Source organism: Eptesicus fuscus, chromosome 7 (genome assembly GCF_027574615.1).
Source record: "Eptesicus fuscus isolate TK198812 chromosome 7, DD_ASM_mEF_20220401, whole genome shotgun sequence".
In the NCBI taxonomy this organism is placed as follows: Eukaryota; Metazoa; Chordata; class Mammalia; order Chiroptera; family Vespertilionidae; genus Eptesicus; species Eptesicus fuscus.
In genome coordinates, this window is record NC_072479.1 from 58057094 (window position 1) to 58082853 (window position 25760).

At 42.6% G+C, this 25760-nt stretch overlaps 1 protein-coding gene across 1 annotated transcript in view; it reads right to left on the minus strand.

The window, feature by feature from the left end:
* SLC4A8 (solute carrier family 4 member 8) overlaps positions 1-25760 on the minus strand; it is a 60212-nt gene that overhangs the window by 17484 nt on the left and 16968 nt on the right. The window contains exons 8-18 of the mRNA XM_054718457.1: positions 25258-25345; positions 24112-24258; positions 23194-23294; positions 16730-16904; positions 15992-16125; positions 14636-14881; positions 11015-11120; positions 10034-10195; positions 8983-9096; positions 1044-1205; positions 2-253 (exon numbers count right to left, since the gene is read on the minus strand). Of these exons, the coding sequence (XP_054574432.1) occupies positions 2-253; positions 1044-1205; positions 8983-9096; positions 10034-10195; positions 11015-11120; positions 14636-14881; positions 15992-16125; positions 16730-16904; positions 23194-23294; positions 24112-24258; positions 25258-25345 (1687 nt within the window). The remainder of the gene's footprint in view (position 1; positions 254-1043; positions 1206-8982; positions 9097-10033; positions 10196-11014; positions 11121-14635; positions 14882-15991; positions 16126-16729; positions 16905-23193; positions 23295-24111; positions 24259-25257; positions 25346-25760) is intronic.

The following is a 25760-nucleotide window of genomic DNA, read 5'->3' on the forward strand; positions in this document are numbered from 1 at the left end:
CCTTTAATATAGTCGTCATGAAGACTGAGCAGCCCATCAGCACAAAAATCATAAGGCCTGTCACTCTCTGTTCTCGGATGCCCAAGAACTTGGGCTGTTCTCCAGGAGCGGAGCACTCAGATTCCAGTTTGAGGCTGTTCACATGTGTGATGGACAGGACAGTTGCAGCCACAAACCAGGGCAGGCCCATGATGGAGCAGACACCCAACATGATGGCCACCATTAGCAGGTCCAGGTGGTAACCACAGCCTTTCTGTAGGGAAACAGAGTCTCCATCACCATCAGTTGGGCATAGAACAGTGAGCTAAGAGTATTCCAGCCCCTTCTGGTTTGGAGGGAACAGAGAAAAAAAGGGAAACTTTAGCTTGTCCAAAATATGCCAATATCCATTCTTTATGCAAGTGTCCCCAGATCTCACTCTGAGTCTCACACATTCAAATAGTCATCCTTTCTTGGAAGAGTAACCAGAGATCAAGCCACATCTTGACCATTCTATATGGTAGACATTATAGGGGTTAAAGATAAATGTCCTTATTGGGTTCCAGATCCTTGCTAAATTGGCGTTGCCTACTCTAAGTAAGGAAAGTACGGAGATGAACACATTAAGTCTCTCACTAATACATACATTGGAACTTACCCTACCTCTGTAGGATCCTTGAGCTTAAGGTTCAGTCTAGAAACCCCAGTAATGGACAGCAATGGGAGAATACCTGCCTCTAGGAAACAGTGGTCCAAGCCCCGACCTGAACCTCAGGAAGATAAGCTGACCCAGAGCATGTGGCTATATAAGGACCACTAGGAACTCTGCCAGTCCAGCTTCCCCATAGGTTTGAATAGAGAGTAGTGGAGCCCAAGCTTCTTTTGTATCATACCATTGTACTCCACTCTAGGGATTGTAAACCCCTGGAAACCTCTTAAGAGCTCCTTCCATGACTTCTTTTATCCAGGTACTACAGTTCCTGATCTAAATGAATTTACCCTAAATTTATTTTTTAAATGTAATAGGATGCCATTAATCCTTCTCGGACAGAATTTCTTGTTACCTTGAGCTTGTGTTCCTTCCTGTTAATGATAACAGCTGTGATCTGCTGGTCCATGAATATTAAGATAGTGCAGAGTAGAGCTGGGATAATTGCAGCTATCACAGTCCACCAGGGATTGGGGCCAATGGGACTAATAATCCACCCTCGATCATCCCTTGTTGGCTAAAGGAAAAAACAAGGTTTTATTTTTGTATTTTAAGTTAACTATAGTCATTAGGGCAAAACAGATCAAACTGAATCACAATATCCACAACTCTTTTATTCCTGAATGAGAATCCTTTTTAAAAAAAAAAAAAAGCATGAATACAGCAACTTTTTTTTTTCCAGTATAAGCTCTATATACTTGAAAGACAGATTTTTACACATTTCCCTTACCCAGTTCTCTTTACCTGGGTGCATATATGCTTCCTTATCTTCAATTACACTCAAGGCATTCTATGTGCTTCTATTTAAAGCCAGCCTATCCAATTCTGCAACAGGTTCCCTGACCTCATACTTAAGAACTTCTAACTTTCGTTTTGCCACACTCTTGGTTCTTCACTTTTTCCTTTCTACCAAAGCACTCCTCAGATATAATTATTTTTTTTTATAACTAGAGGCCCAATGCACGAAATTCGTGCATGGGTAAGGTCCCTAGGCCTGGCCAGAGATCAGGGCCAATCTGTGGGGTGACCAGCAGGGTGATTGGGCCCCTGCTGGCACCCTCCTTGGCCAACCTAGTGCAGGCCGCTTGCCAGCCCCGCCCCCTGCCACTGCCGCTGGTCGCCTCCCTCTGCTGGGCGACCAGCCGGGCAATCAGGGAGGTCCCCCTCCCCCCACCCATGCTAGCACCTGCCTTGGCTGGCCTGGGGCCTGCGGGCTGGGGACAGCTCCTGTGTTGAGCATCTGTCCCCTGGTGGTCAGTGCGCATCATAGCGATTGGTAGTTCCACCAGTCATTCGGCTGTTTGGTCAATTTGCATATTGTGCTTTTATTATATAGGATGTCTAATACTTAAAGAAAACTCTCATATGTTCCTCATGCATACTCCAGAAACTACCCCATCATTGTGTTCTACTCTGCAATATTGTAGTGTACAGCAACTCTTTAGGAAATCTATGATCTTGCTCAGTCAATCCTCAATTATGAACTTCTTATGGAATACTCATTAGTTCTTTACTTCCTTCTCCTACTCTCCAAACCCCTATGTATAGAAAAAACAAACTTATCTCAACATTAACCTAAGTAAAATATAATTAACAACAAAATCTTTTGTCCAGTATAATTTATTAACTTCTAACAATAAATATAAATAACTTTGACACTCTTCTTTCTAAAGCCATATAATGTATGTCTACAGGACAAATAAAGGCAAGGTAGAGCCAGTTGTACAGAATCTCATGCACTTAGCTTGGAATGGTTTAGGGGCCTTCTCTCATCAGCATTGAAACAGGGGCCCAGGAACTATGAACTTGAAGAGGAACCTAATGAGGAGACAGAAGGAAGCTAGGTAGTCAGGAATTGGGACCATGGTGGCAGGGAGGAAGTAGAACCAGGAACCTAGCTAAGCAGAGTTACTAAGGCACCCCAACTGGACACAGAAGGAAGGGTGCACTTGGGAGACATGAGCTTTAAAATGTATGAATGTTGCTAAGATGGGCAGCTTGCAGATAACCAATCACAAAACAATGAGGCCTATAACCAATCCCACGGATATTATTAAGGCAGAATTATTTGAAAGGATCAATCAGGAGCTAGCAAGGCTATAAACTGCATCCACCCCCTACATTAAAAAGTGCTCGCTTCTTCCTCTTTTCTCTCTGGTGTGCTGGGTCCCAGGGGCATGCTTCCCTGTGCCCACGTGGCTTATGGCCATGTGGGGGTCTACACATGGATTAATATACTTTAACACCTGGCTATGATATTTAAAGGAAGCTCTGGACACTGGTCTGCTCTTGGAACCCTAACTGCACCTTTTCCAGGACTGGCTTCTCTCAATAAACTTTGCTTCCACTAACCGCTTTAGTCCGCAAATCCATTCTTTGGTTTTGCGAAACAACTAACTCAAACTCAAACACCCTACTATTTGGTTTCACTAAGACTGCTGAATCTGGGTACTTGTTTGACCCTTCCAATGCCCTGTAAAATGCCCCGGTTCATAAATCTTATTTGGGTGTTCATGGCATACCTAAACTCTCCTAGATCCTCAATCTCGGCCTCCCCCTTCCAAAGTACTCTGAGGAAGAAAAGTTCACCTTGTTTGGCTAAGCAGTAATCCTATATAACAAAAGGCTAATATGCTAATAGACCAAATGGCAGAACAACCGGAACAACAGAACAACCTGTTGCTATGATATGCGCTGACCACCAGGGGGCGTGTGTGGAACATGGCAGGCATTGGCAGCGGCGGGATGGTGGAGTAGGTGAGCGGGGGTGCCAGACCAAGGTGGGGCATCGCTCACTGTCATCAGGGCAAGCTTCTGGTGGTTACTGAAAATTCTTTGCTCCTGCTCACCGTGGTCCCGCCTGCCGCTCACACCCACTGCCAGTTCCCCGGCACTGGTCCCGATCACTCAGTGCCATCAGCGGGTGTGAGCAGCGGCTGCCAGCCTTAATCGCCCCTGAGGTCTTCTCCACCTCCCCGCCTCCCTGCTCCTGAGGGGCGATCGGGACAGCAGCTGCTGCTCACACCCGCTGCTGGCACCAGCCCCAATCGCTCTGTGCCATCAGTGGGTTCGAGTGGGGCCAGCGCCGTCAGCATGTGAGAGCAGCGGCAGCAGGAGTGGGGCTGCCGGCAGACAGGGGACCAGGGGTCACAGCGGGAGGGCCCAGGCGGGGGCGTGGAGGATGGGCCAAGACCTGCCCCTGTACCTACTGCAGCCTCACGGCCCACAATTCCTTTCAAGGTGCACGAGTTTGTGCACTGGGCCCCTAGTGGGGTATAAAGGCCCAGGATACAAACTGGCCCAGAATTGACCCAAATTCAACAAACCCAAGACTGTTATATATAAAGTATTTGGTTCCATATTGGTCATGACTCTAGGATTCAAAGACTCTTCAATAATGTCACCAAGTCCCAAATTATAAATGGGTTAGATTATAAAAGTTTACAAAATCTTTTTTTTTTTTTTTTTTTTTTTTTTTAAATATATTTTATTGATTTTCTTACAGAGAGGAAGGGAGAGGGATAGTTAGAAATATCGATCAGCTGTCTCCAGCACACCCCCAACTGGGGATGTGCCCGCAACCAAGGTACATGCCCTTGACTGGAATCGAACCTGGGACCCTTCAGTCCACAGGCCAATGCTCTATCCACTGAGCCAAACCAGCCAGGGCTACAAAATCTTTTAGTCTCCTTAATAACAACGTTCTAAGTGGTAATTAAATTGTCAGGCCAACACTAAAACTTATTAAACTCTGACTGACATTAAGCCATTAGTAATAGTACTAGCCTACAGACTGGGTCTTGGGGGCTATGTGGAGTAATACGAAAGGGAAAAGTAAGAATATTTCCTCTCTGATTCCTGAAAGCAAGGCCTGCCAATGAACATTTTCTTTGACATTCTTCCATTTCCCTTTCTCATCTTTCTTCCATCTCCCAGAGACCTTCTTCCCAGATGTCCCAGGAATTCAGTGCCTTCTGACTATCTTAAACCTACCCATCTGGGAACCATTTCAAGGACTACTTAATGCTCCCAAATTTCTTATTTTTATGCAAAATTCATTCCTCCAGCAGGGTTGACCTGAGAGGGAAAGGTAATTGCACTCATTCACACAAAAATGAGAATGACATATTATTGGAAGTATTACAGTTTTAAAGAGTGTGTTTTTTAATCCATAAATTTCTAACTGGTAGCATTTCAGCAAATTTACCAAAATACAATTCAAAAATTTCAGGCCTACTTTAGGCAGAGCAAGGGAAGACAAAGGCCATTACAAGTCAAAGACTGCTTTATTCCTATCTTCCTTTTCCTCCCCAGCCTCTCATTATATGATTCTTCTCCAGTCACTGACTATAGCCAGGTTTTTTTCTCCTCTTCACCTCGTGGGGATCTATGGAGCTGAGTTCAGCTTTTCCATCTTCTCTATTTACTCAGTCTGTGTCCCCAAACAGAATTAGATTTGAAGTCCCACATATTGATCATTTATTTTACTTTTTACATAGGTTTTTGGGAAAATATTATAGGTTATAGAGAGTTATGCAAACAATGAAATAGGGTTGAAGACATGTCATGGTTACTCTGGCAGGAGCCCTAGGCTCTGGATGAGGCACTTTCCCTAGCTCACCTCCTCACCTGGCAAAATCCGTTAGGGTAGGACCAAGTCCTACATTTAGCTTTCTCACCCTTCCCAGTGCCTCATACAGTTGGTGCTCAATGAAAGTGCTGTTAGCCAGACTTGTGCCAGAGACCCATATTTCCACAGTAACTGGTATGCATTAATGTAAATGTGCACATTCCAATGTTTTAAACCTTAACATTAAAAACAGTTAAGTGGCAGACTCCTGGTCAAGATGGCAGCATAGGGAAATGTGGTACTTGCATTCTCCCACAACCACATCCAAAATACAACTAAACTATAGAACAACCATCATTCAGACAACGTGAAATCTAACTGAATGGAAGTCCTAAAACTAGGATGATGAATGGGCTGGTACCACACCCACGTGTGGAAAATGAACATCAGGAGGGACATCTTGATTGTGGAGGTACACCCTGAGGAGTGAGGGGTTCCAGTCTCACACCAGGTCCCAGTCCAGGGTTCCAGAGCTGAGAAATCCCATAATATCTGGCTGTAAAAACCAGCAGGAATAGAGTTGAGTGAGATGGAGGGCTGCTGGAGTCCCAGGCAGTTCCTCTTAAAGGCCTGTGCACACACTTACTCTGACTTACTCTTCTAGATTCCAGCACTTGGATAGCAGCTCAAAAGGCACCAGGGACATTCGGGGAGGAACTGAGTATCTGCCATCAGGCTGAGAATTAGGGGCACAACGTTCTCTCAGACTAAAGTGCTGGCAGAGGCCATTGTTCCTTTGATGAGCCCTGCCCCAACAGAGCCAGCAAGCAAGCACCATACTTGAGACTCCGTCAACCTGGCTATCACTGTTTGCCCTGCCATGGTGATTCCCTGAGACCCCACCCCACCAAACTTTTAGGCACAGCCAAGCTGCTTCCAGTGCCTTTTCCATATGAGTGACATGTCTTGGCTTGTGCTTCAGACTTTCCCAAAATATCTCAAACAAATAGCATCTGGCCTCAGCATGCCCCATACTTCACCCTAAGTGGCCCCAGGCCTGGCACTAGCAGCAGCCAAACATGGTTCACAGCTTGGCCTCTGCCGGGCACCTCCAAGCCCAGCACAAGTAGCATCCAGTTGCAGATTGCTTGGTAGCTAAAGTCAGGTGACCACGGGCAGAACACAGGCAGGGGCTGACCTTGGCCTGCATCTTCCGGTAGGCCCCAAAGCTAGCCCACCTGGTAGACATCTTCAGACCATGTCAAAACACCACTCAACCACCTCCACAGTGACACACCCAAGGGGCAAACTCAGTGTGAACCAGAGCCCCACTGAAATAAGTCCTGCTCTGTGAGGTGGGCCCCTGCACAGCTTATCCTCCACAATAATTGGTGGTCCCAGCCAGTCCTTGCAGCAGATCGGCCTGGGGGTAAATCCCTCCCATTGATATGCCAACTGTAATCAAGGCTCAACTACAACAGGAGGATGTACACAGCTCACATTGGCGGGGGCGGGAGGATGGGGGGACACAACTGGAATGCTCAACTTCGGTGATCAGGTAGGCTGTGCCACTAAACTGTACAGGACACCTACTATATTAGGCCACTCTACCAAGCCTGGGAGACATAGCAGCTCTACTTAATACATAGCAACATACATAGGAAGGCTGCAAAAATGAGGAGACAAAGAACACATCCCAAATGAAAGAACAGAACAAAACTCCAGAAAAAGAACTAAACAAAACACTGACAGCAATCTACTAGATGCAGAGTTCAATATACTAGTTATAAGGATGCCCAATTAACTTAGGGAAGGAGTAGCTGAACTTAGAGAGAACATCAACAGTATTAAAAAGGACATGAAAACCATAAAAAAGAACCAGAAATGAAGGATACACTTAACTGAAATGAAGAATTAATTTACAGGGAATCAACAGTAGAGTAGATGAAGCTGAGAATCAAATCAGCAATTTGGAATATAAGGAAGCAAAAAAACACTCAATCAGAACAGCAAAAAGAAAAAAGAATTTTAAAAAATGAAGATAGTGTAAGGAGCCTTTGGAAAACCTTCAAGCGTACCACCATTCACACCATGAAGGTGCCGAAGGAGAAGAGAGCAAAAAACGGAAAACCTATTTGAAAAAAATAATGACAGAAAACTACCCTAACCCAGTGAATGAACTAGACATATAAGTCCAGGAAGTACAAAAAGTTCCAAACAAGATGAACCCAAAGAGGCTCACACCAAGACACTTCATAATTAAAATGCAAAAGGTTAAAGACAAAGAGAAAATCTTAAAAGCAGCAAGAGGAAAGCAGTTAATTACCTACAAGGTAGCTCCCATAAGACTGTCAGCTGATTTCTCAACAGAAACTTTGCAAGCCAGAAGGGATTGGCAATAAATATTCAAAGTGATGAAAAACAAGGACCTATAACAAGATTACTCTATCCTGCAAAGCTATAATTTAGAATCAAAGAACTTTCCCACCCAGTTGCTGTGGCTCAGTTGGTTGAGCACTGTCCCATGAACCAGGAGATCACGGTTCGATTCCCGTCAAGGCACATGCCCAGGTTGTGGGCTCGATCCCTAGAAGGGGTCATGCAGGAGGTAGCCAATCAATGTTTAGTTCTCATCAATGTTTCTATCTCTCTATCCCTCTCCCTTCCTCTCTCTGAAATCAATAAAAACACTTTTAAAAAAAATGTTTAAAAAGAACTTTCCAGACAAAGAAAAGCTAAAGGAGAAGGTCATCACCAGCAAACCAGTATTACATGAAATGTTAAAGGGTCTTCTTTAAGAAGAAGAAGGGAAGAAAAGGTGAAAAACATGAACAATAAAATGACAATAAATGCATATCTATTAACAAATGAATCTAAAGAAACAAACAAACAAATGAAGAAACAGGACAGAAACAGACTCATAGATACAGAGAACATTTTGATGGCTGCCAGATGGGAGAGGAGTTGGGAGGATGGGTGAAAAAGATGAAGGGATTCAAAAGTACAAATTGGTTATTACAGCAGAGTCATGGGGATGTAAAGTACAGCATAGAGAATATAGTTAATATTCTAATAACTACGCATGATGTCAGATGGGTACTAGATTTATTGGGATGATCACTTAGTTAGTTATATAATGTCTAATCACTGGGGTGTATACCTGAAACTAGTATAATATTGTATGTCAACTATAATTAAAAAATGAACAAAATAAACTGGTGTACAAAATAGATCCAGAAGCATGAAAGCATGGAACAGACTGACGAATCTCAGAGGAAAGGGGGGGTAGGGATGGGGAAGAGATTAACCAAAGAACTTATATGCATATAAACATAACGCATAGACACAGACAACAGTGCCATAGGCCTGGGGGTGTGGAGGGTAGAGGGAGTCAATGGGGGGAAAAGGAGGACATCTGAAATACTTTCAACAATAAAGATAAATTTAAAAAAAATTAATTTAAAAAATAAAAACAGTTAAGTTGCATTAATGATAATAAATAATACTTTTTGTTCATTAAATGAACTTAGGCTTGCTCCTTTCTGACTTGAACCTAGCCAAGCCTGATGAGTTCACTTTTCTGAAAAGTAAGGCATAAAGAGCAAGGTTCATAGAGGACTGAAAAACTCAGGATTTAGGATATGGAAAGAGGCCTTTGAAATTAACTCCAAAACAGATTCTATGAAATTACATGAGGGTACCAAGTACCCTAAGATCTGTTTACCTTGAACACACTTGGAACTTGAAGTTTTGGTGATGGGACTCCAATCAAAAAATCAATAATCACCATTGTGAAGATTGTGAGGAAAACGGCAAAGTCACTCACCATGGAGCGTACCTGGCATGCAAAAGAATTAGAAAAGTGTTTTAGTAGGTTGAATGCAGTAGAAAAGAATTTAACATTGTAAAAGGTTTAAAAATTCTCAGAAGAATGCTTTAACCCTTTGTACTCGCTTGCTTTTTAAAAAGAGCTGCTACCGATGCTAACCGTGTCGAGTCACACTCGACATCCGAGTGCAAAAGGTTAATTTTATACTTGAATTAATACAAGCATATTTAAACAATAGGAATATGTTAATATGCCCAAGTTAATGCCTCCACCAAAATCCCGAAATGGTTGCTCATTTCGCTGAGTTAAAAACCCAAAAGGCCCTCTTGGCTTATGAGGCCCACACTCACTCGCATCATTACCTCTCTGAACCCAGCTCCCAATGCTCTCTGCTTGCTCACTCTGCTCCAGCACACAGACCTCCTTGTTGTTTCTTAAACATGCCAGACTCACTCCCACCCGAGTCTTTGAACTTACTCATCCCTCTACCTCGAATGTGTTTTCTCCAGTAATCTCTTGGCTCATCAGGACATTTAGAATTCTCCACCTGCCACTCTACTCAGCAAGTAGCATGGAGGCTGAGACTAGTCTGTTATATTAGGACTAGAGGCCTGGTGAACGACATTTGTGCACTGGCAGGGGCGAGATGTGGGGGTTCCCTCAGCCTGGTTTGCACCCTCTCGCAGTCTGGGACCCCTCGGGGGATGTCCACCTGCTGGCTTAGGCCCGCCCCCCCCCCCCACTGAGCCAGCCATGAGCCTGGCTCAGGGCTTCTGGCTGAGGAGCACACTGACCACCAGGGGGTAGCTCCTGCATTGAGCATCTGGCCCCTGCTGGTAAGTGCACGTCACAGCAACCAGTCGTTCCACCGTTAGGTCGATTTGCATATTAGCCCTTCATTATATAGGATTCTAACAAAAAAGAAATGTATGAACATGCTACCTACTCTGGTTGGGAAATAGCGGCTTGTCTTAAATGTCTTTAAGGTGCTTGAAAGGATGAAGGTAGTGAAGAAGAGAATGCAGGACCAAAACAGCACATCAGGAGTATAGGGTCCGTGATGGCCACATGCGGGTCCTGTGAACTCTCCATGCATCTCCTGGCATTCCTGGAGAAACAAACATTCTGGATAATGAAAAACAGGCAAGAGGGAGTAACTAGTGGCTGCCTTCTGAGTCCACCACTCACTGTGATCCTGCAACTGCTGGGGAGCACACACTGCCAGCAGCATTAACCTCCATGTAGTTGTGCGGGTCTCACTTGCATAGGCCCCTTCCAGGTAGGGTGCCTACTTATGGTCTAAACTAAGATATTTTTAAAATATTTTTTTCATTTATTTCAGAGGGAGGGAGAGGGAGAGAGAGATAGAAACACCATCGATTGGCTGCCTCCTACATGTTCCCTACTGGGGACTGAGCCTGCAACCCAGGCATGTGCTCTGCCCGGGAATCAAACCAGGTTCATAGGTCAATGCTCAACCACTGAGTCACACTGGCCAGGCCAAACTAAGACACTTTTGAAAATGAAACCACAACTGTTTCAAGAAAACACGAAGTTCTAAGAGGGCCCTAGCAATTTGTACTATTTTTATTAGAGAGGCCTTGCTGATTTGAATGTCCTTCAAGCTCCAAAAAACCGGGATCTGCTCCCCAACCCTGCCTGGTTTCATCCCCACATATCTTTACTGCACGGTCACTGGATAGGGGGTAGCTGTTGCATGTGAGAGAGAAGTAAGAGATAATATTCTTTTATCTTTATGTGCAAGACAATTTTGAAGGGGGAAGTCAGTAAGAATAGTTTAAAAGAAGAAAAACGCTTTATTTCTGTAAATGCCAGAGTTTGCTAAAGGGCTACCCGCTTCTACCTAGAAGACTCCCTTAAACCTGGTGGTCACAATGCTAGGCCACCTGGCAGCTCCCAGACTTACAGTCACAGTCAGGTTAGCCCAGTGGACTTCTGTGGTCACGATGTTTTCGTCCTTCCAGTACTGTAGTGTGTGATTGTTTGGATTCTCTGGGACAGTACACCTGCAGCTGGAGGGGAAAAAAGATTCCTGAGGAAAGCAGCCAACTATTGAATAAAACATTTTTAGCCATGACTGGGCTAAAGGCTTTAGTATCAGAGCCTGCTTTGCTTCTCCTTTGCCCACTTCAGATTCCTGAGGTTGGTCTTACTGGATGAGGCCCAACCACAGCCCGGTTTTTCAGTCAGTCATTAATAAAGATGGACTCAAATCAGTGTGTGGGTCTTGGATTCTGTTGTATTGATAACTGAGCTTAGCATCTGATGCACTCAGAAAGAGCCCTGGAGGTTTCTTAATTTCTACCTCTTAGGCTTGTCCTGTGGAATTCAATCTACATAGCAAGGAGGACATGATAACCCACTCTGCTCCCAACAGTTTTCTCTAAACCTGGATGCCTTGTTCCCTATACCCGTCACACTATTGCTCTAAAATTCAGAGTCTCCCGGAATCGTGATGTAAGCTCTTCCTAACACTGTGGCATCCCTGGTAATCCACTATCTTGGCCATTCCCTGGCTTCTCAGGTCTCTTCCTCTATCTAAACCAGACCAGACCAGACCTGTCCCACTGGCCACCATGCTGCCTCCCAGTCTCAGCATGCTTCATGCCTGAACTGTCTCCCTGTACACTCAACTAACATAGTCATTCCCACCAACCAAGAATCTAATGAACATGTCTTTTAAGGACACAGCATAAACAGAATTAAAATTCAAAAAGATCTCAACAGTTTACAAAATAGGAGGAATCAACAAAATGAAAAATAATATGGAAATCTATGAAGTCCTAGATTTAAGTATAAAAAAATCAATTTCAAACTTGGAAGCAACAGAGATATCCTTCAGTAGGTGAATGGATGTACTTTAGTATAGCTAGACAATGGACTATTATTCAGTGCTAAAAAGAAAAAACCTAAGGGTCCTTCAATGGACAACTGAATAAAGAAGATGTGGTATAGGTATACAATGGAATACTACTCAGCCATAAGAAAGTATAAAATACTGCCATTTGCCACTACATGGGTAGATCTTGAGAATATCATGCTAAGCAAAATAAGTCAGACAGAAAGAACCACATACTTTCACTCATATGTGGGATATAAAACAAAAAGTAACAGGTGAACAAACAAAACCAACAAATGAATTCATACACATAAACAACAACATGGTGGTTACAAGAAAGGGATAGGAGTGGGGAGGATGAATAGGGTAAAGGGGGTCAAATAAAGGGGGGGCAAAAGTAGGTTTATAGTTGTGAGTACCTGAAACACAGAGTTTATTATTATTTATTAATTATTGTATAATTATTTATTATTGTATTATTTTCTACTAGAGGTCCAATGCATGACATTCATGCATGGGTAGTGTCCCTAGGGCTGATCTGCGGGGCGACTGGCCTACCCATTCTCCGCCCCACCCCCCCAGCACCTGCCTTGGCCAGCCTGGGGCCTGTGGTTTGGGGGCAGCTCCTGCATTAAGCGTCTGCCCCCTGGTGGTCAGTGTATGTCATAGTGACCAGTTGTTCCACCAATTGTTCCCCCCCCCCGCCCCCCAGTTTGGTCAATTTGCATATTAGGCTTTTATTATATAGGATATGAACAACTATTAACCTACTTTTGCCCCACTCTGTATATGGTGACAGAAGGAGCCTAGATTTTGTTTGGGTAGTGAGTACCCAAAGCAATATATAGATAACTTATTATAGGATTGTACACTTGAAACATATAATTATTAATCAATGTTACCCCAATAAATTTAAAGTTAATAAATTTTAGTCCTGGCCAGGTAACTCAGTTGGTTAGAGCATTGACCCGATATGCCAAGGTTGTGGGTTCAATCCCTAGTCAGGGCACATACAAGAATCAACCAATGAATGTATAAATAAGTGGAACAACAAATTGGTGTTTCTCTCTCTCTCTTCCCCCTCCCTCCCTCTAAAAAATAAAATAAAATTAATAAAATTTTAAAATCTAAATTAAAAAAATGAACTATCAAGCCAAAATACATAGGATACCTTCAAGTGCATATTACTAAATGAATAAAGCCAATCTGAAAGCCAAATATTGTATGATTTTGCCAAACTGTATGATGTTGTGGAAAAGGCAAAACCATGGAGATAGTATAAAGATCAGTGGTTGCCAAGGATTGGGGTGGTAGGGTAGGATGAAAAGGCAGAGTACAAAGGATTTTTAGGGCAGTGAAACTACTCAGTATAAAACTATAATGACGGAATGCTCTTATACATTTGTCAAAATTCACAGAATGTGTAACACCAAGAGTGAACCCTGATGTAAACTATAGATTCCGGGTGATAATGATATATCAATGCAAGTTCATTGATTACAACAAATGTACCACTCTGGTATGGGATAGTGATAGTGGAGAAAGCTATGCATATGAGGGAGCAGGAGGGTATATGGGAACTCTATGTACTTTTTGCTCACTTTTGCTGTGAACCTAACTAAACCTGCTCTTTAAAAAAATTATATTTAAAAAATCAATTTTACACATATTAACATAAAATCATTTAAAGAGTTGGGAAGTTCTAGTTTCACATCAGCTCCATATGAACCAACAGTAGAATGCAAATAAAAAAAATACCATTTGAGCTTTATTAACAAAGAATTACAGTATACAGACTCAAAGCCTAATCAGGGCAGGGCTGATTACTTTTGTCTGTCTTCTTCCACTTAGATATAAGTCTCATGAGGATAGATTCTTTGTCTATCATATTCATCGCTTTTTCCAGGACCTAAAACAGTGCTGGCAAATAGTAGATGCTCAGCAAAAACTTGTTAAATAAATAAATTATAAAAAAGGTCAAAGAATGAACTTACTCCATTGCCAATGGGCAATTCAGAGCTCCAATGCCAATTGGCAATCCACTAGGCTTCAAAGATTATACTCCCTAATGGTTGTTATTTTGTGATAAAACAATTTTTAGAAATTCTAATAAATTTTGATTTTTTTAAGGTTGATGAACAGGTAACTAGAATCTACAAAAGTGTCTCTGTTGACACCTCCATGCAGTGCGCTCTATCCACCCAGGCAGTTTCAGGTTGAAATTGTCCACTTCACAACCAGACCCTCCATATCAGAACTGTACAGCCAGAAGGTAAGGAACTTGAGATACAGAACTAGAGCTAAAGGATGAAAGTCTTTAGTTACAATTTGGAGAATACTATTCCAGAGAAGAAATGTTGTATAGGACCAGACTCTTCTTGATGGTTGAAAACACAGACAAATACTAGTACTATTTTGGCCTCAATGCCTGGAACCAAAAGACATGCTTGGAAAGCATTTCTCAACTTCCATCTGAGTTTCACTCTTAGTCCATCTTCTCTGTCATCAATGTTGACTGTTCTCCTCTGGCAGGAGTCTCCACATCCATACCTGAGCTGTTTCCCAAAGGGCCAAGACGTTCCATAACAAGCTGTAAGCACTGCCTGGCATACTACAGTGTATCAGCCATTAAACTCAGGCCCTTTGCTCAATTAAAAAAAAAAGAAAGACTTGCAGAAGCATACTTACTAGTACAGGCTAAGGTGGTCCAGCTGGCTGTGCATGTGGATGGGGTAGGTCTCTGCCAGGTGAACCAGCTTTTCTATTGCTTCATAGATGAAAATAATGCAAATTAAGGAGGCAAATGCTTCTTCAGTGAAGCGAGTAATGTAGCAGACAAGGGAACTGGCATCAGTTGCCACAAGAACAATACATAGGAAGGCAGTCCACAGTCCAATACAAGCACGCAAGGAGAGGTATGAAAGAGCATAGTCTCTGAAACAAGACAAAAGTTCATCAAAAAGCATGGATGGATGGCATTAAGAGACAAAGGGTCAGAAACATGATTAATTCATCTCATTTTATCTATACCAGTATTGCAACCCAATTTCTCCTTAATTCTGACTGTGTTTCACTTTTAAATGCTGCCTTGGGACAGTTGTGACACAGATTTGCTTCATGGGTGGTATCTGCTATCGCAAGAACATGGAAAATGGAGAACTGTCCCACACACATTTCTGCCATTACTGCCCAATGTGATTAAGATCTTATTATTGCAGTTAAGACAAGAAAGCTGGCCCAGCTGGTGTGGCTCCGTGGTTGAGCATCAACCTATGGATCTGGAGGTCATTGTTCTATTCCCAGTCAGGGAACATGCCCATGGTGTGGGCTCAATCCCATAAAGGGGGCGTGAAGGAAGCACCTCATCAATGAGTATCTCTCATCATTGATGTTTCTCTCTCTCCCTTCCTCTATGAAATCAATAAAAATGTATACATATAAAAAAGAGCTATATAGCTCTGGTTCCATATGCTCCTATTCCTAATACAAAAGTCTATTTAAAAATCAGTTCTAGGAAAAGTAGGGAAATTAGGGCATTGCAACCAGAATATAACAGGACATATTAGGCCAAATTTAAAACTGACTTGAAATGGAAATGGGAGGAGTCTGAATTAGCTAGGGAAAGTTTTTTAAAGATAAAGTGAAGGTGTGGCTCTGTCGGTTGGAGCGCTGTCCCATACACCAAAGACTGTCGGTTTGACTCCTGGTCAGGGCACATACCTAAGTTGCAGGTTCGATCCCCATTGGGGGTGTGTACAGGAGGCAACCAATCGATGTTTCTCTCTTTCTCTACCCTCACTCCCCGCCTCTAAAATCAGTAAAAACATATCCTCTGGTGAGGATTTAAAAAAAAAAAAAAGACTAGGGAATCTGCTGTTTTAGGTATGGTACTACTTGGAGGCAGGACAATAGATCAAATGATGTTCATTCTTCAGGTTTTTACTGTCAAGAATGTTTGCCTACTTATATATCTGAGACCCTGGAATTCAAGCCTAACAGCCCAATAACAAATCCATTAGAGTTTTCAGTAAACAAGTATCTTACTTGCAGAATTTGAACAAAATCTTTTCAAACACAAGCACTGGCCCAGTGCTTCCCAGGATGGTGAGAGCCTGTCCTGCAAACAAGGAATAGGCAATCCCAGTCATGGAGGCTCCGAACAAGGATTCAATTGCACTCTGAGAGGGAAAAAAAAATCATCACTGAGTCCACAGCCCATCTGCAATGAGTCATGTGGGCTTATGTACATTCCTGACTTAGTTCTCATGCACGCCCCAACGAATCATTTGCTTGTATTTCATCTTAGCAAGAGTGATGTGTACACACTGTCTAATACTCCTGTAAATGGCATCACTTTGATAATTCAGAAGCCCAAATCCATCTAAAGATGGTTCCTTAACTAAGTCCTGTTCTACAGTGACTCACTTCAGTATTTAATAGATTTAGAAAGCACAGTAATACCATTCACACAACGATCTGTCATACAGAGTCACCTAAATCTTATTTTTAAATGACATTAATATATTATTTTCCATCCTTGGAACAACAGGCAATTCAACTGGGCAACCAGCTATAGAAATTGATATTTAAGCAGAAGTGGGTCTGTTCTAAATCAAGAACTGTGTTGCTGCTTGGTATGAAATCAGAATACATAGTAATTCAACTGAAAGACTCTGGGGTCCTTAGTCCCAGCCCAGGCAATTTCTCCCCCAGTGGACTTGGCAGCCACCACAATATGTGATGTCTTCTTTGGGACCATGAGTAGTGGTAGGAAGTTCTTACTATGCGTCCCTCAGTGGCTTCTCCGAGTAACCCCCCAAAGGTGATGACAGGTGACATGCAGGCACAGTACAGGAACAGAAAGGAGGCCAAACACTGTAAGCTGAGTGCATCCTGGTAGTCGCTCCAGTACCAAGGGGCCTTCCGCTTGATGTCCAGCACCAAGCCTCCAAAGAGCCTGTGGAAACACAGCAGACAGGCCTCTAGCACAGTCCCTCTTTCACAGAAGCATGTGAACAGCACACATTTAAAAGCACTTCAAATGTGTTCTGTCCGGAGGTAGTACTTTGGCTTCAATTCTACCCCAAGTACAAGATTCAATTCCACTCTGAGAGGGGAAAAAATCATCACTGAGCCCACAGCCCATCTGCAATGAGTCATGTGGGCTTATGTGCATTCCTGTCTTAGTTCTCATGTGTGCCCCAACAAATCATTTGCATGTATTTCATCTTAGCAAGATACTGTCTGGGGTCAGTACAGACTGTATTTGCAACCAAGGTCATGAATTTGAATGGTTATCCTAAGCATAAAAAGAATTCATTTAGGTGTGTATATTACCCATTCAATAGAAAGTTCCAAAAAATTAATGTGAAATTATTAGTTTCAAACTTCAAATTTGAGCTGTTATGAGGAATTGTGCAAAAACTAATTCAAATAATTAAAACTGTTAGTTTTATTACATCTTTTCTAGACAAAAAGCCTCTTTCACATGCACTTTTCTACTCTGAACAACTACCCACCTTACACTTGAGAAATTAGCATAATAATTCATTCATGCAGTTGATAAGTAGCAGCAGATTTTGGTGCCAGGCACTGTGCCAGGTACTGGAGATGCAGCAGTGAGCAAAACACAGGACCAAAGATCCAGTGCAGGAGACAGGCAGTGCTCTGAGGGTGCCATGGCAACACGGGACAGGGAGGGGCATTTTATCGAGGGCCCAGTGAATGGACAGGGAGTTAGCCTGATGAGGCAGAGGGGCTAGCATGGATGAACCCTAGAGGTGAGAGCACCTGGCAGGTTCCAGGGCTGAAATAGATATGGCTGGATAAGACGGTGTGAGGGGCAAATAGCCAAGGCTGGAGAAGCTAGAAAAGCTGAGCCACAAAAAGCCTTGGAAACTGTTTTAAGGAATTAGAACTCTATCCTAATGGCATGTCAAGTCACTGAAGGATTGTAAACAGGGAAGCAACATAATTAAGCCTGCATCCTGGAAGGATCACTCTGGTGGGGGTGTAATGAATGGAACATGGGACAAGACTAGAGGCAGAGGTGGATGGATTCAGGGGCTAATCAGGAGTTAGAAGCAACAGGACTTGGTGGCAGGACTTCAGGACCCCTCTCCACCTCCCAAGGATGAGACAATATATCCCACACCGAGGTGAGCAGTGTTCCCACACTGAGTCACTTCTAAGAGTGGAGTAACTATACCACGGTGAAAGTTGTTAGGTGAATAACAGCAAGAGCCATTCAGCATTCTACAGGATAATTTGCCCAGTTGCTTCTACAAATCAATGACATAGACAAAAAGGAGGGAGGGCTGTGATAGAATGGAAACATAATAATCAAATGCAAACCTTAATTGAATCCTATGTCACATAAATTAATTCTAAAAAGATGTTGCTAAGACAATCACAAAAAATTGCATATGGACTGAGCAACATGCAAATTTAAAGAATTATTGTTTATTTTGTTAGATGTAATAATGGCATGATAGTTGTTTGTAAAATGTCCTTATCAAACAAAGATACATACTGAAGTAGTTACAAGTAAAATGACATGCTACTGGTTATTTGGTTTTAAATAATCTAGAAAACATAAAAACAAGACAATTAAGTGGGGGAAATAAGTGAAACAACAAGACTGGCAAAATGTTGTTAACTCTTGATGGGCACATGGGGGTTCATTATACTATCCTCTCTTCTATATTTGAAATGTTCTATAATAAAAAACTTAAAAAAAAAAATCTACTCTCTCATAAAAGGAAATTTGGCCACCCCTTCCTTCCTTCCTTCCTTCCTTCCTTCCTTCCTTCCTTCCTTCCTCCCTCCTTCCCTCCCTCCCTCCCCCCCTCCCTTCCTCCCTTTCTTCCTTTCCTTCCTTCCTCTTTTTAGGAGCCTGGAGGTGTGCCACAATGTCCGGGACCTGTATGCCAGGGGAAAAGGCACAACAAGCTCTTTCTCCATTTGAAAGAGCTAGCGCTCACGTGCGCTCTCTCTCTCTCTCTCTCTCTCTCTCTCTCTCTCTCTCTCTCTCTCTCTCTCATGGTTAGGTACAATAAGTGTGCTGGCAGACACCGGGAAGACACTATTCTTTCATACCCACTTGCTCTTTTCCTCTGGTTTGGGTGGACATAGCTGTGATTCACCCATTCTCAATTTACAGCAGTAACATCCCAGTGTGGATCTGGGCTTAGGGGAGAGAAGCAGAACCAGCCTTGTGACCTGCTTTCGATTTAGCCTGTCCGGCAAACCGAGCTTAAGAAGGAGCTACAGGGTCCAACCTAGACACAAGAGATCCACCTCAGGGTTTGGGACCAAGACTCCAGTTTGTAATAAAGTGCTTTTTTTCTTGCTTTCTTCTCTGGGTAAATAGCCCCTCAAGGAACTTACAGGCAGCCGCAATTAGTCTGGGGCAAGATTCTATTGTTTCTGGGTCCTTAGCCAACATAGCATCTTAGTACCACGTGAATCTCACCTCTCAATCACCAATGACCTTCCTCTGAAGGGTATTTTTCTGAGAGAAGAATCTCCTGCAATAATGAGCCTCACCCCACTGAGGCAACCTGAGATGCTGCCAGGATTGGTCAGCCTCTGGGCACAGGAGGCACCTTCAGGAAGGAGTGTCTGTGAGTAACAGACAAAAGATTTATCTGCAATGGATTTATGGGGAGCCGTAGAAAAGGAGGCCATCTGTCTGCCTGGCTGTAATTAAAAGGGGAGAGAAAAGATCTGAGGCTCTTATTGATAATATAATTATAAATTACTGAAATGATTTCTGAACACTATTTATGGAGTCAGCACATACCTCACTCATGCATAAAATCAGACCATAATTGCACATCTACCACAGGTATTAATAGATATGGATGCTTTTTCCACATTTTAGACTTCCTTTCCCTTTCAACACTACCCTTAATGTTCAAATTGGAGGTGGGGGCAGGAGGCACACAGGAATATGAATGTAAGCTTGATGCAAGAAAGGACTTACCGTATAGAGGGTCACTAGGCTCTGGAGCACTGACTTAGGGAGCCCTTCTCTGGAGGACTTTAGGGACAGGCCAGCCAGCCATTTGTCTGGTGTGCTTTGGAAGAAATCTGTCTGAAGCGTTGCGGGGGATCATCGAGATAGCAGCTAATTCTTTTTTTTCATTAACCCTTCCTAGGAGTGGCACCCACAATTAAGTACATAAATCTACCTTTCCAGGATATCTTCTCTGCTGTGAAGGGTCTGGCCTAGGGACACTCTAATCAGACTTTCCTTTTGTTACATACAGGAATGCACTGGCATCACTGCCTACACCAGCTGCAGGGATGCTGGGGAGGTCTAAGACACTGTCTGAGCCCCGGCTTTGTGATCAGGTAACACAAACCTCAGAGTACTGTTCTCAACTCTGTCTCCTTTCTCTCCGTCTTAGAGTCTACATTCCCACATCTTCAAACACCTCTACATCCAATGCGGATAATATCCTCTAAGTCTCCAAGTTCTGTCCCAGGTTGTGCACCACCTCAAGGAAACACTGCTAATGGTGTGCAGAATGATAAAACCTAGGCTGATGCATTTTTAGTCTATACAGTCCTAAAGGATCCAGAAAGTTCTAGGATGTCCATCTGCAGGGGAAGGTTCACATTCACCCCCTACATCAGGGGTCCTCAAACTTTTTAAACAGGGGGCCAGTTCACTGTCCCTCAGACCGTTGGAGAGCCGGACTATAGTTTAAAAAAAACTATGAACAAATTCCTATGCACACTGCACATATCTTATTTTGAAGTAAAAAAACAAAACGGCAAGAACACCCGCATGTGGCCCGCGAGCCGTAGTTTGAGGACGCCTGCCCTACATAAATGAGACTGGGGAAGGGGCTAGGGTTGGCATGGAAGTATGGGTCCCTGATATAAGCATTAGGTTGCCTGGCCTAAAGGGCTATAATGGGAGCAAAGTGTCTTGAGGCTTTTACAAAGGGCTCTGAAGAGAACTTCAGGAGCTTAGGAAGAGAAAGTATCTCCCACACCAAGCATGGACACAGGGCAGAGACTGTTCTATCATACCCACTTGCTTCCTTCCTCCTACTTTCCTTCCTTCCTTCCTTCCTCCCTTCCTCCCTCCCTCCCTGCCTCCCTCCCTTTCTTTCTTCCTTTCATTCAAAAGCTCTCTCTCTCTCTCTCTCTCTCTCTCTCTCTCTCTCTCTCTCTCTTTCTCTCTCTCTCTCTCATCTAGCTAGGTACAATGAATGTATAGGTGGACACAGGGCAGACACTGGATAAAACCATCAGAGAGCTCAGATAACTCTTCCAATTTCAGCTTTGTCAATTCCAGAAGTTCCTGACATGACATTATAGAAGAACTTCCTCAAACCCCATATGAATTTGAGAGTAAAGTCATTTGGGATTAGTAGTTAAACATGTGATGGTCCTAGCTATATAGGATTTTTTGGCGGAATGTTAGGCACCATTTCTGAGATTCTATAGCTATTGAAATCCAATCTAATGGGTCTCCTAAACTCCCTATGAAAGTGATTATAAGTGACCCCACTCAAAAGGCCTGGGGCCCTAGCTTCTTCTTCTCCCTCTGACACCAAAAGAAACCTGAAGTCTTACCTCTGCATGATTATCTGTTTGGAGGAAACTTTGCTGTCCTCATTTCTTCTACTTTCAACTCTAAATTCTGGGGTGTAGACACGCTTTATAGTCCAAAGATACATCATAACTCTGAAATATGATCAAGTCCAAGCCCTGACACCCTTCCCCTTAAAAAACACCACCTCCTCTAAGACAGTCTCAATCCTGGAACCTATTCTAAGGACAGATGCTTCCCTTGAACTGCCTCTCAACACCAGGCCTCCCCACACAACACAGACCCCACACCACTTAAAAGAAAATATTAAACTTAACCCTTAGAGGTTACTCCCTCTTTTCAGTGGCCCCTTTCATCAAACGGCTCCTCCTTTCCTCCAGTGATTCCTCCCCAGGACCTACTTATCTTCCACCATCCTCAATACATTCCTCCAACCAAGACACATACTCCCCTACCAGGACACTGCTAGGTAAGTGTCATTATCTCCTGCTCCTCAGTCTCTTTGCATTTTCTCTCGATGAATTTCCAAGAATGGAAAAATAAATCACTCTCCACAGTTAAAAAATCAAACAAACACAAAACCACGAATTTCCACTGGGAAGGGCACTGAAGATAGAAAAATAAGGAAAGCAATTTTAAGCAAGGAGGAAAAAACTAAAGTGAAAGCAAGGGCGTAGAAAATGTTAAAAGCTCCTTTCCATGAGCTTAGTCTTGTACTGGGAATCTCCACCCAGCAGATCATTCTTAGACAGCACAATTTACAGGGTCAGGACCACAGTCTCAGCCTTCTCCCATGATCTGGGGACATCACCGGATATCACTCCAACCCAAAATATCATTCTCTTTTACCATCTTCCTCCCTGGCAAATAAAACCTCCTAGTCTGGGCGCCTGCTTCTCTCACCTACCATAGAGAACCTCCTTTTTGGATATCACTCTTTAAAATCTTGGCCTAGAAGAGTAGACCACCTATTCTGAGACACACATCTATTTTTCTATCCTAAGGGAGTTTCTTAAAATAATCACTCAATACTTATCAATACTTATCCATACCTAGTCCATTCATGTTTCTGAACAGGCAGCATTCTAAAAGCATTCATTCATTCATTCTATATTGAGTGCCTGCTCTGTGCAGGGCACTGTGCTGGGTGCTAGGAATATAAAGGGGTCCCTGCCCTTATGAAGCAAACATTCTAGCAGGAACGACAACGAATCAAGCAATAATAATAAAGTATAATAAGAGCTATAACAGGGGGTTGGTGGCAGGATGGCAGGCAGGCAGGGGACAGAGCTCAAAGCTGTGACACCACATAGCAAGAACACCTAACCTCACCTACAAAGAGTCCTGGAAGGCTTTTCAAAAGAAGTAATACCTAAACTGAGACAAAGGATAAATAGCAGTTAACCAGGAGATGAGGAAGGATTCCCTCAAATCAGAAGGAACATGTGTGGGAAGAACTGGAGGTAAAACAGAACATGGTAGGTGTTCTGAGAAACCTGAATGAATACAATACTTGATATATTCGTAATACTTATAGTCAATGGTTCCATTTGAAAAGTCATTCCCAGACAATTAAGATACCACAGAGAAGAAGGCTGAAAGCAAAGAGGATGACTCATTCCTTTACACATCTGCCCAGCAAGCAGTATCAGCTGTGAAACATCCCAGAACTTACCGCCCAGTGCGCTGAAGTTCTGGCCCGCTGTGGCCCCCATGTGGTTCTGGTTCTATGTGGCAAACGTTTCCATTTGGAACTCCAGGCATTTTTCTTTTCTCCTTTTAACAGATGACCACAAGATTAGCAAAGTTAGCCATCTATCCTGTTCTTTCTACTAACCAGTAAAATAATCCAAAAGCAGTCAAAAAATACCCAAGTGTTTGTAGTTTTAAAATGCATTCATTGATTTGGGGTAGTTTATTGACTTTCTAGGGGGGTGGGGGGCACAAAAAATGTAATTTATCCTCCTCTCCACTAGTACCTGACTTCTAACTCTGCCTTGCTCAGAAACAGAAAAATGGAGGCTTTGGCATCAGATATAACCTAAGTTCCAGTTTCAAATCTGCCTCTGTATAATCTTACTTTACCTTAAAACCTTGAAGATAATTTTATTCCTTATTTGTAAAACTAAAGATAACAATACCCATTGGGGGATGTTGTTAAAAAGACTGAATTAGTATATGTAAAGCATCTGGTTTACTGTCCAGTGCATAGTAGGAGTACCCTTCCCATCTTTAACCTATGGGGAACTCTATTTGTTCTCTACATACAACTTGCTCTTTTAATTTAAAAGAGCTTCATTCATGCTACACTCCCAAAAAATGTCCTTCTCTCTCCTCTCTGCCATTTCACATCAATTCTTCAAAAGTTGGCTTAAAATTCATCCTGTGTAATTCTGACTGACCCTATCACACCTGAGCCAATCTGTATTATTGCATATTCATTTTTTCACTACTGTTCTGACATGCTAGGTGACCCAAAACAGGGCCATGTGTTGACTTATTTAGCATATACCCTACGTGGTCTTTGCTTGGTCCATGGTTGGGCACTCAATAAGAGACACTAAGCCACCATCGGCTAATGTGCATACATTACCTGGGAAGGGACGTTTTTGGGTGGCTCAATTCTAATGGAAGGGTCCCACTCCCCTGGAGGGAGCACCGTCACCTGGTCTAGGAACTCATCAATCCCCGCCAGGAGATCATCCCGATCTTTGGCCTTATATGCCACATCGTGAAAAATCTACAGAGAAGAAAAAACCCTCAGGAAAGTTGAAAATGACTTTACTTAAAATAATCACCAATGGATATGATGAAGAATGAATACAACCTCTTGATTTTTATTTCTGTCATGGGGATCTGAAATGTAGAAAACTTTTAGCACTTAGAGAAGTATAAGGATAAAAGGATTTTTAAAAATGAACCTAAAGATGAGATAAGTCAAAAAGAACTAAATATATGTCTATTTGTATAAGAAGAGATAAGACATTTGTATAATTCTTATAATTGTACAAGACATTCTATAATTCTACAGTTGTATAATTCTGTTATCTCCTCAAAGAATGGAATAAAGAGGAAGATGTATGGGAATATTTTCCTGATCATAATGGTTGGGAAAACTGGATGGAATTACTAATGAAGGTTCTCTGTGAAATGAGCCTCCCGATCAAAGAGAGCTAATAAAACACGGCCTCCATCGTCTCTGCCTGCTAAGACATATGCCTTGAAACTCCTGCTTTGCAATTTACAAGAGCAGTGAAGTCCTCACTGGGGTATGGTGTGGGGGTTCAGCCAAAATGTCTGGCAGCCTTGGTACATTCACATTACAGTGCCGAGCATAAACCCCTAACTTATACAAACTGGTCTCATTTATGTGGAACTGGACTGAGGTTTCTGTATGTAAATAGGTTGGAGGCATTTAATTCATAATCATCTCTAGAAAGTTAAGTCAGCCTTAATATCTTTCTCTCTTAATAGTCTACTTGGCAATAATAATTTCCCAAGAAAAATATTTCTTTGAATCCTTGATTATTCAAAAAGGAAGAGATGACATAGGAAGAAAAAGCCCCCAAAGAGCTCAGTTCTCCCACAATAAGAATTCAGAGAAGTGACCTGAACTGCTTCCAGCCAACATTGCAATTGTAATTATTTTATCCTTAATAATTAGCACAGTGCCTGGCACATAGTAAATACTCAATAAATATTTATGAGTGAATGAAGAAAAAACAGAAGTGGTACATACCTCATCTGTCATGATGGTGGCCATGGACCTGCCAATCTCATGGTACTGCTGACCTTTCCCTACTGGACCCAATAGGATAAATAAAAATCTGCCAACACACACAAAGGACGAAAGTATGTAAGTAAAATTAAAGAAGTGGCATCTTACTCCTCTCTAAACAGCAGAACATTTGTCTTGCCTATCAAGCAGAAATCATTGCAGTACCTTCAATAAAAGGAGGCAGACTAATTATGGAGCAGTATGAGCTGCCTTGATCTAATAGCTCCACTATGGACATTGGAAGCTATTTGTATGACTCCATTAATAATGTGGTTGTAATTCTTAGGATTTTCATGGACTTGATTCCTTGTTGTAGAAAAGACACTTTTTCAAGACATGGCATTGTAATGCAAATTCAAGGTTATCTGAATCTCATTGATGGCTCTAATAAGAAAATAATGGGGAAAGGAAAGGAATAAGGGAGTGGAAATTACCAAGCCTTAGAGAGGAGTCTAAATTATCTT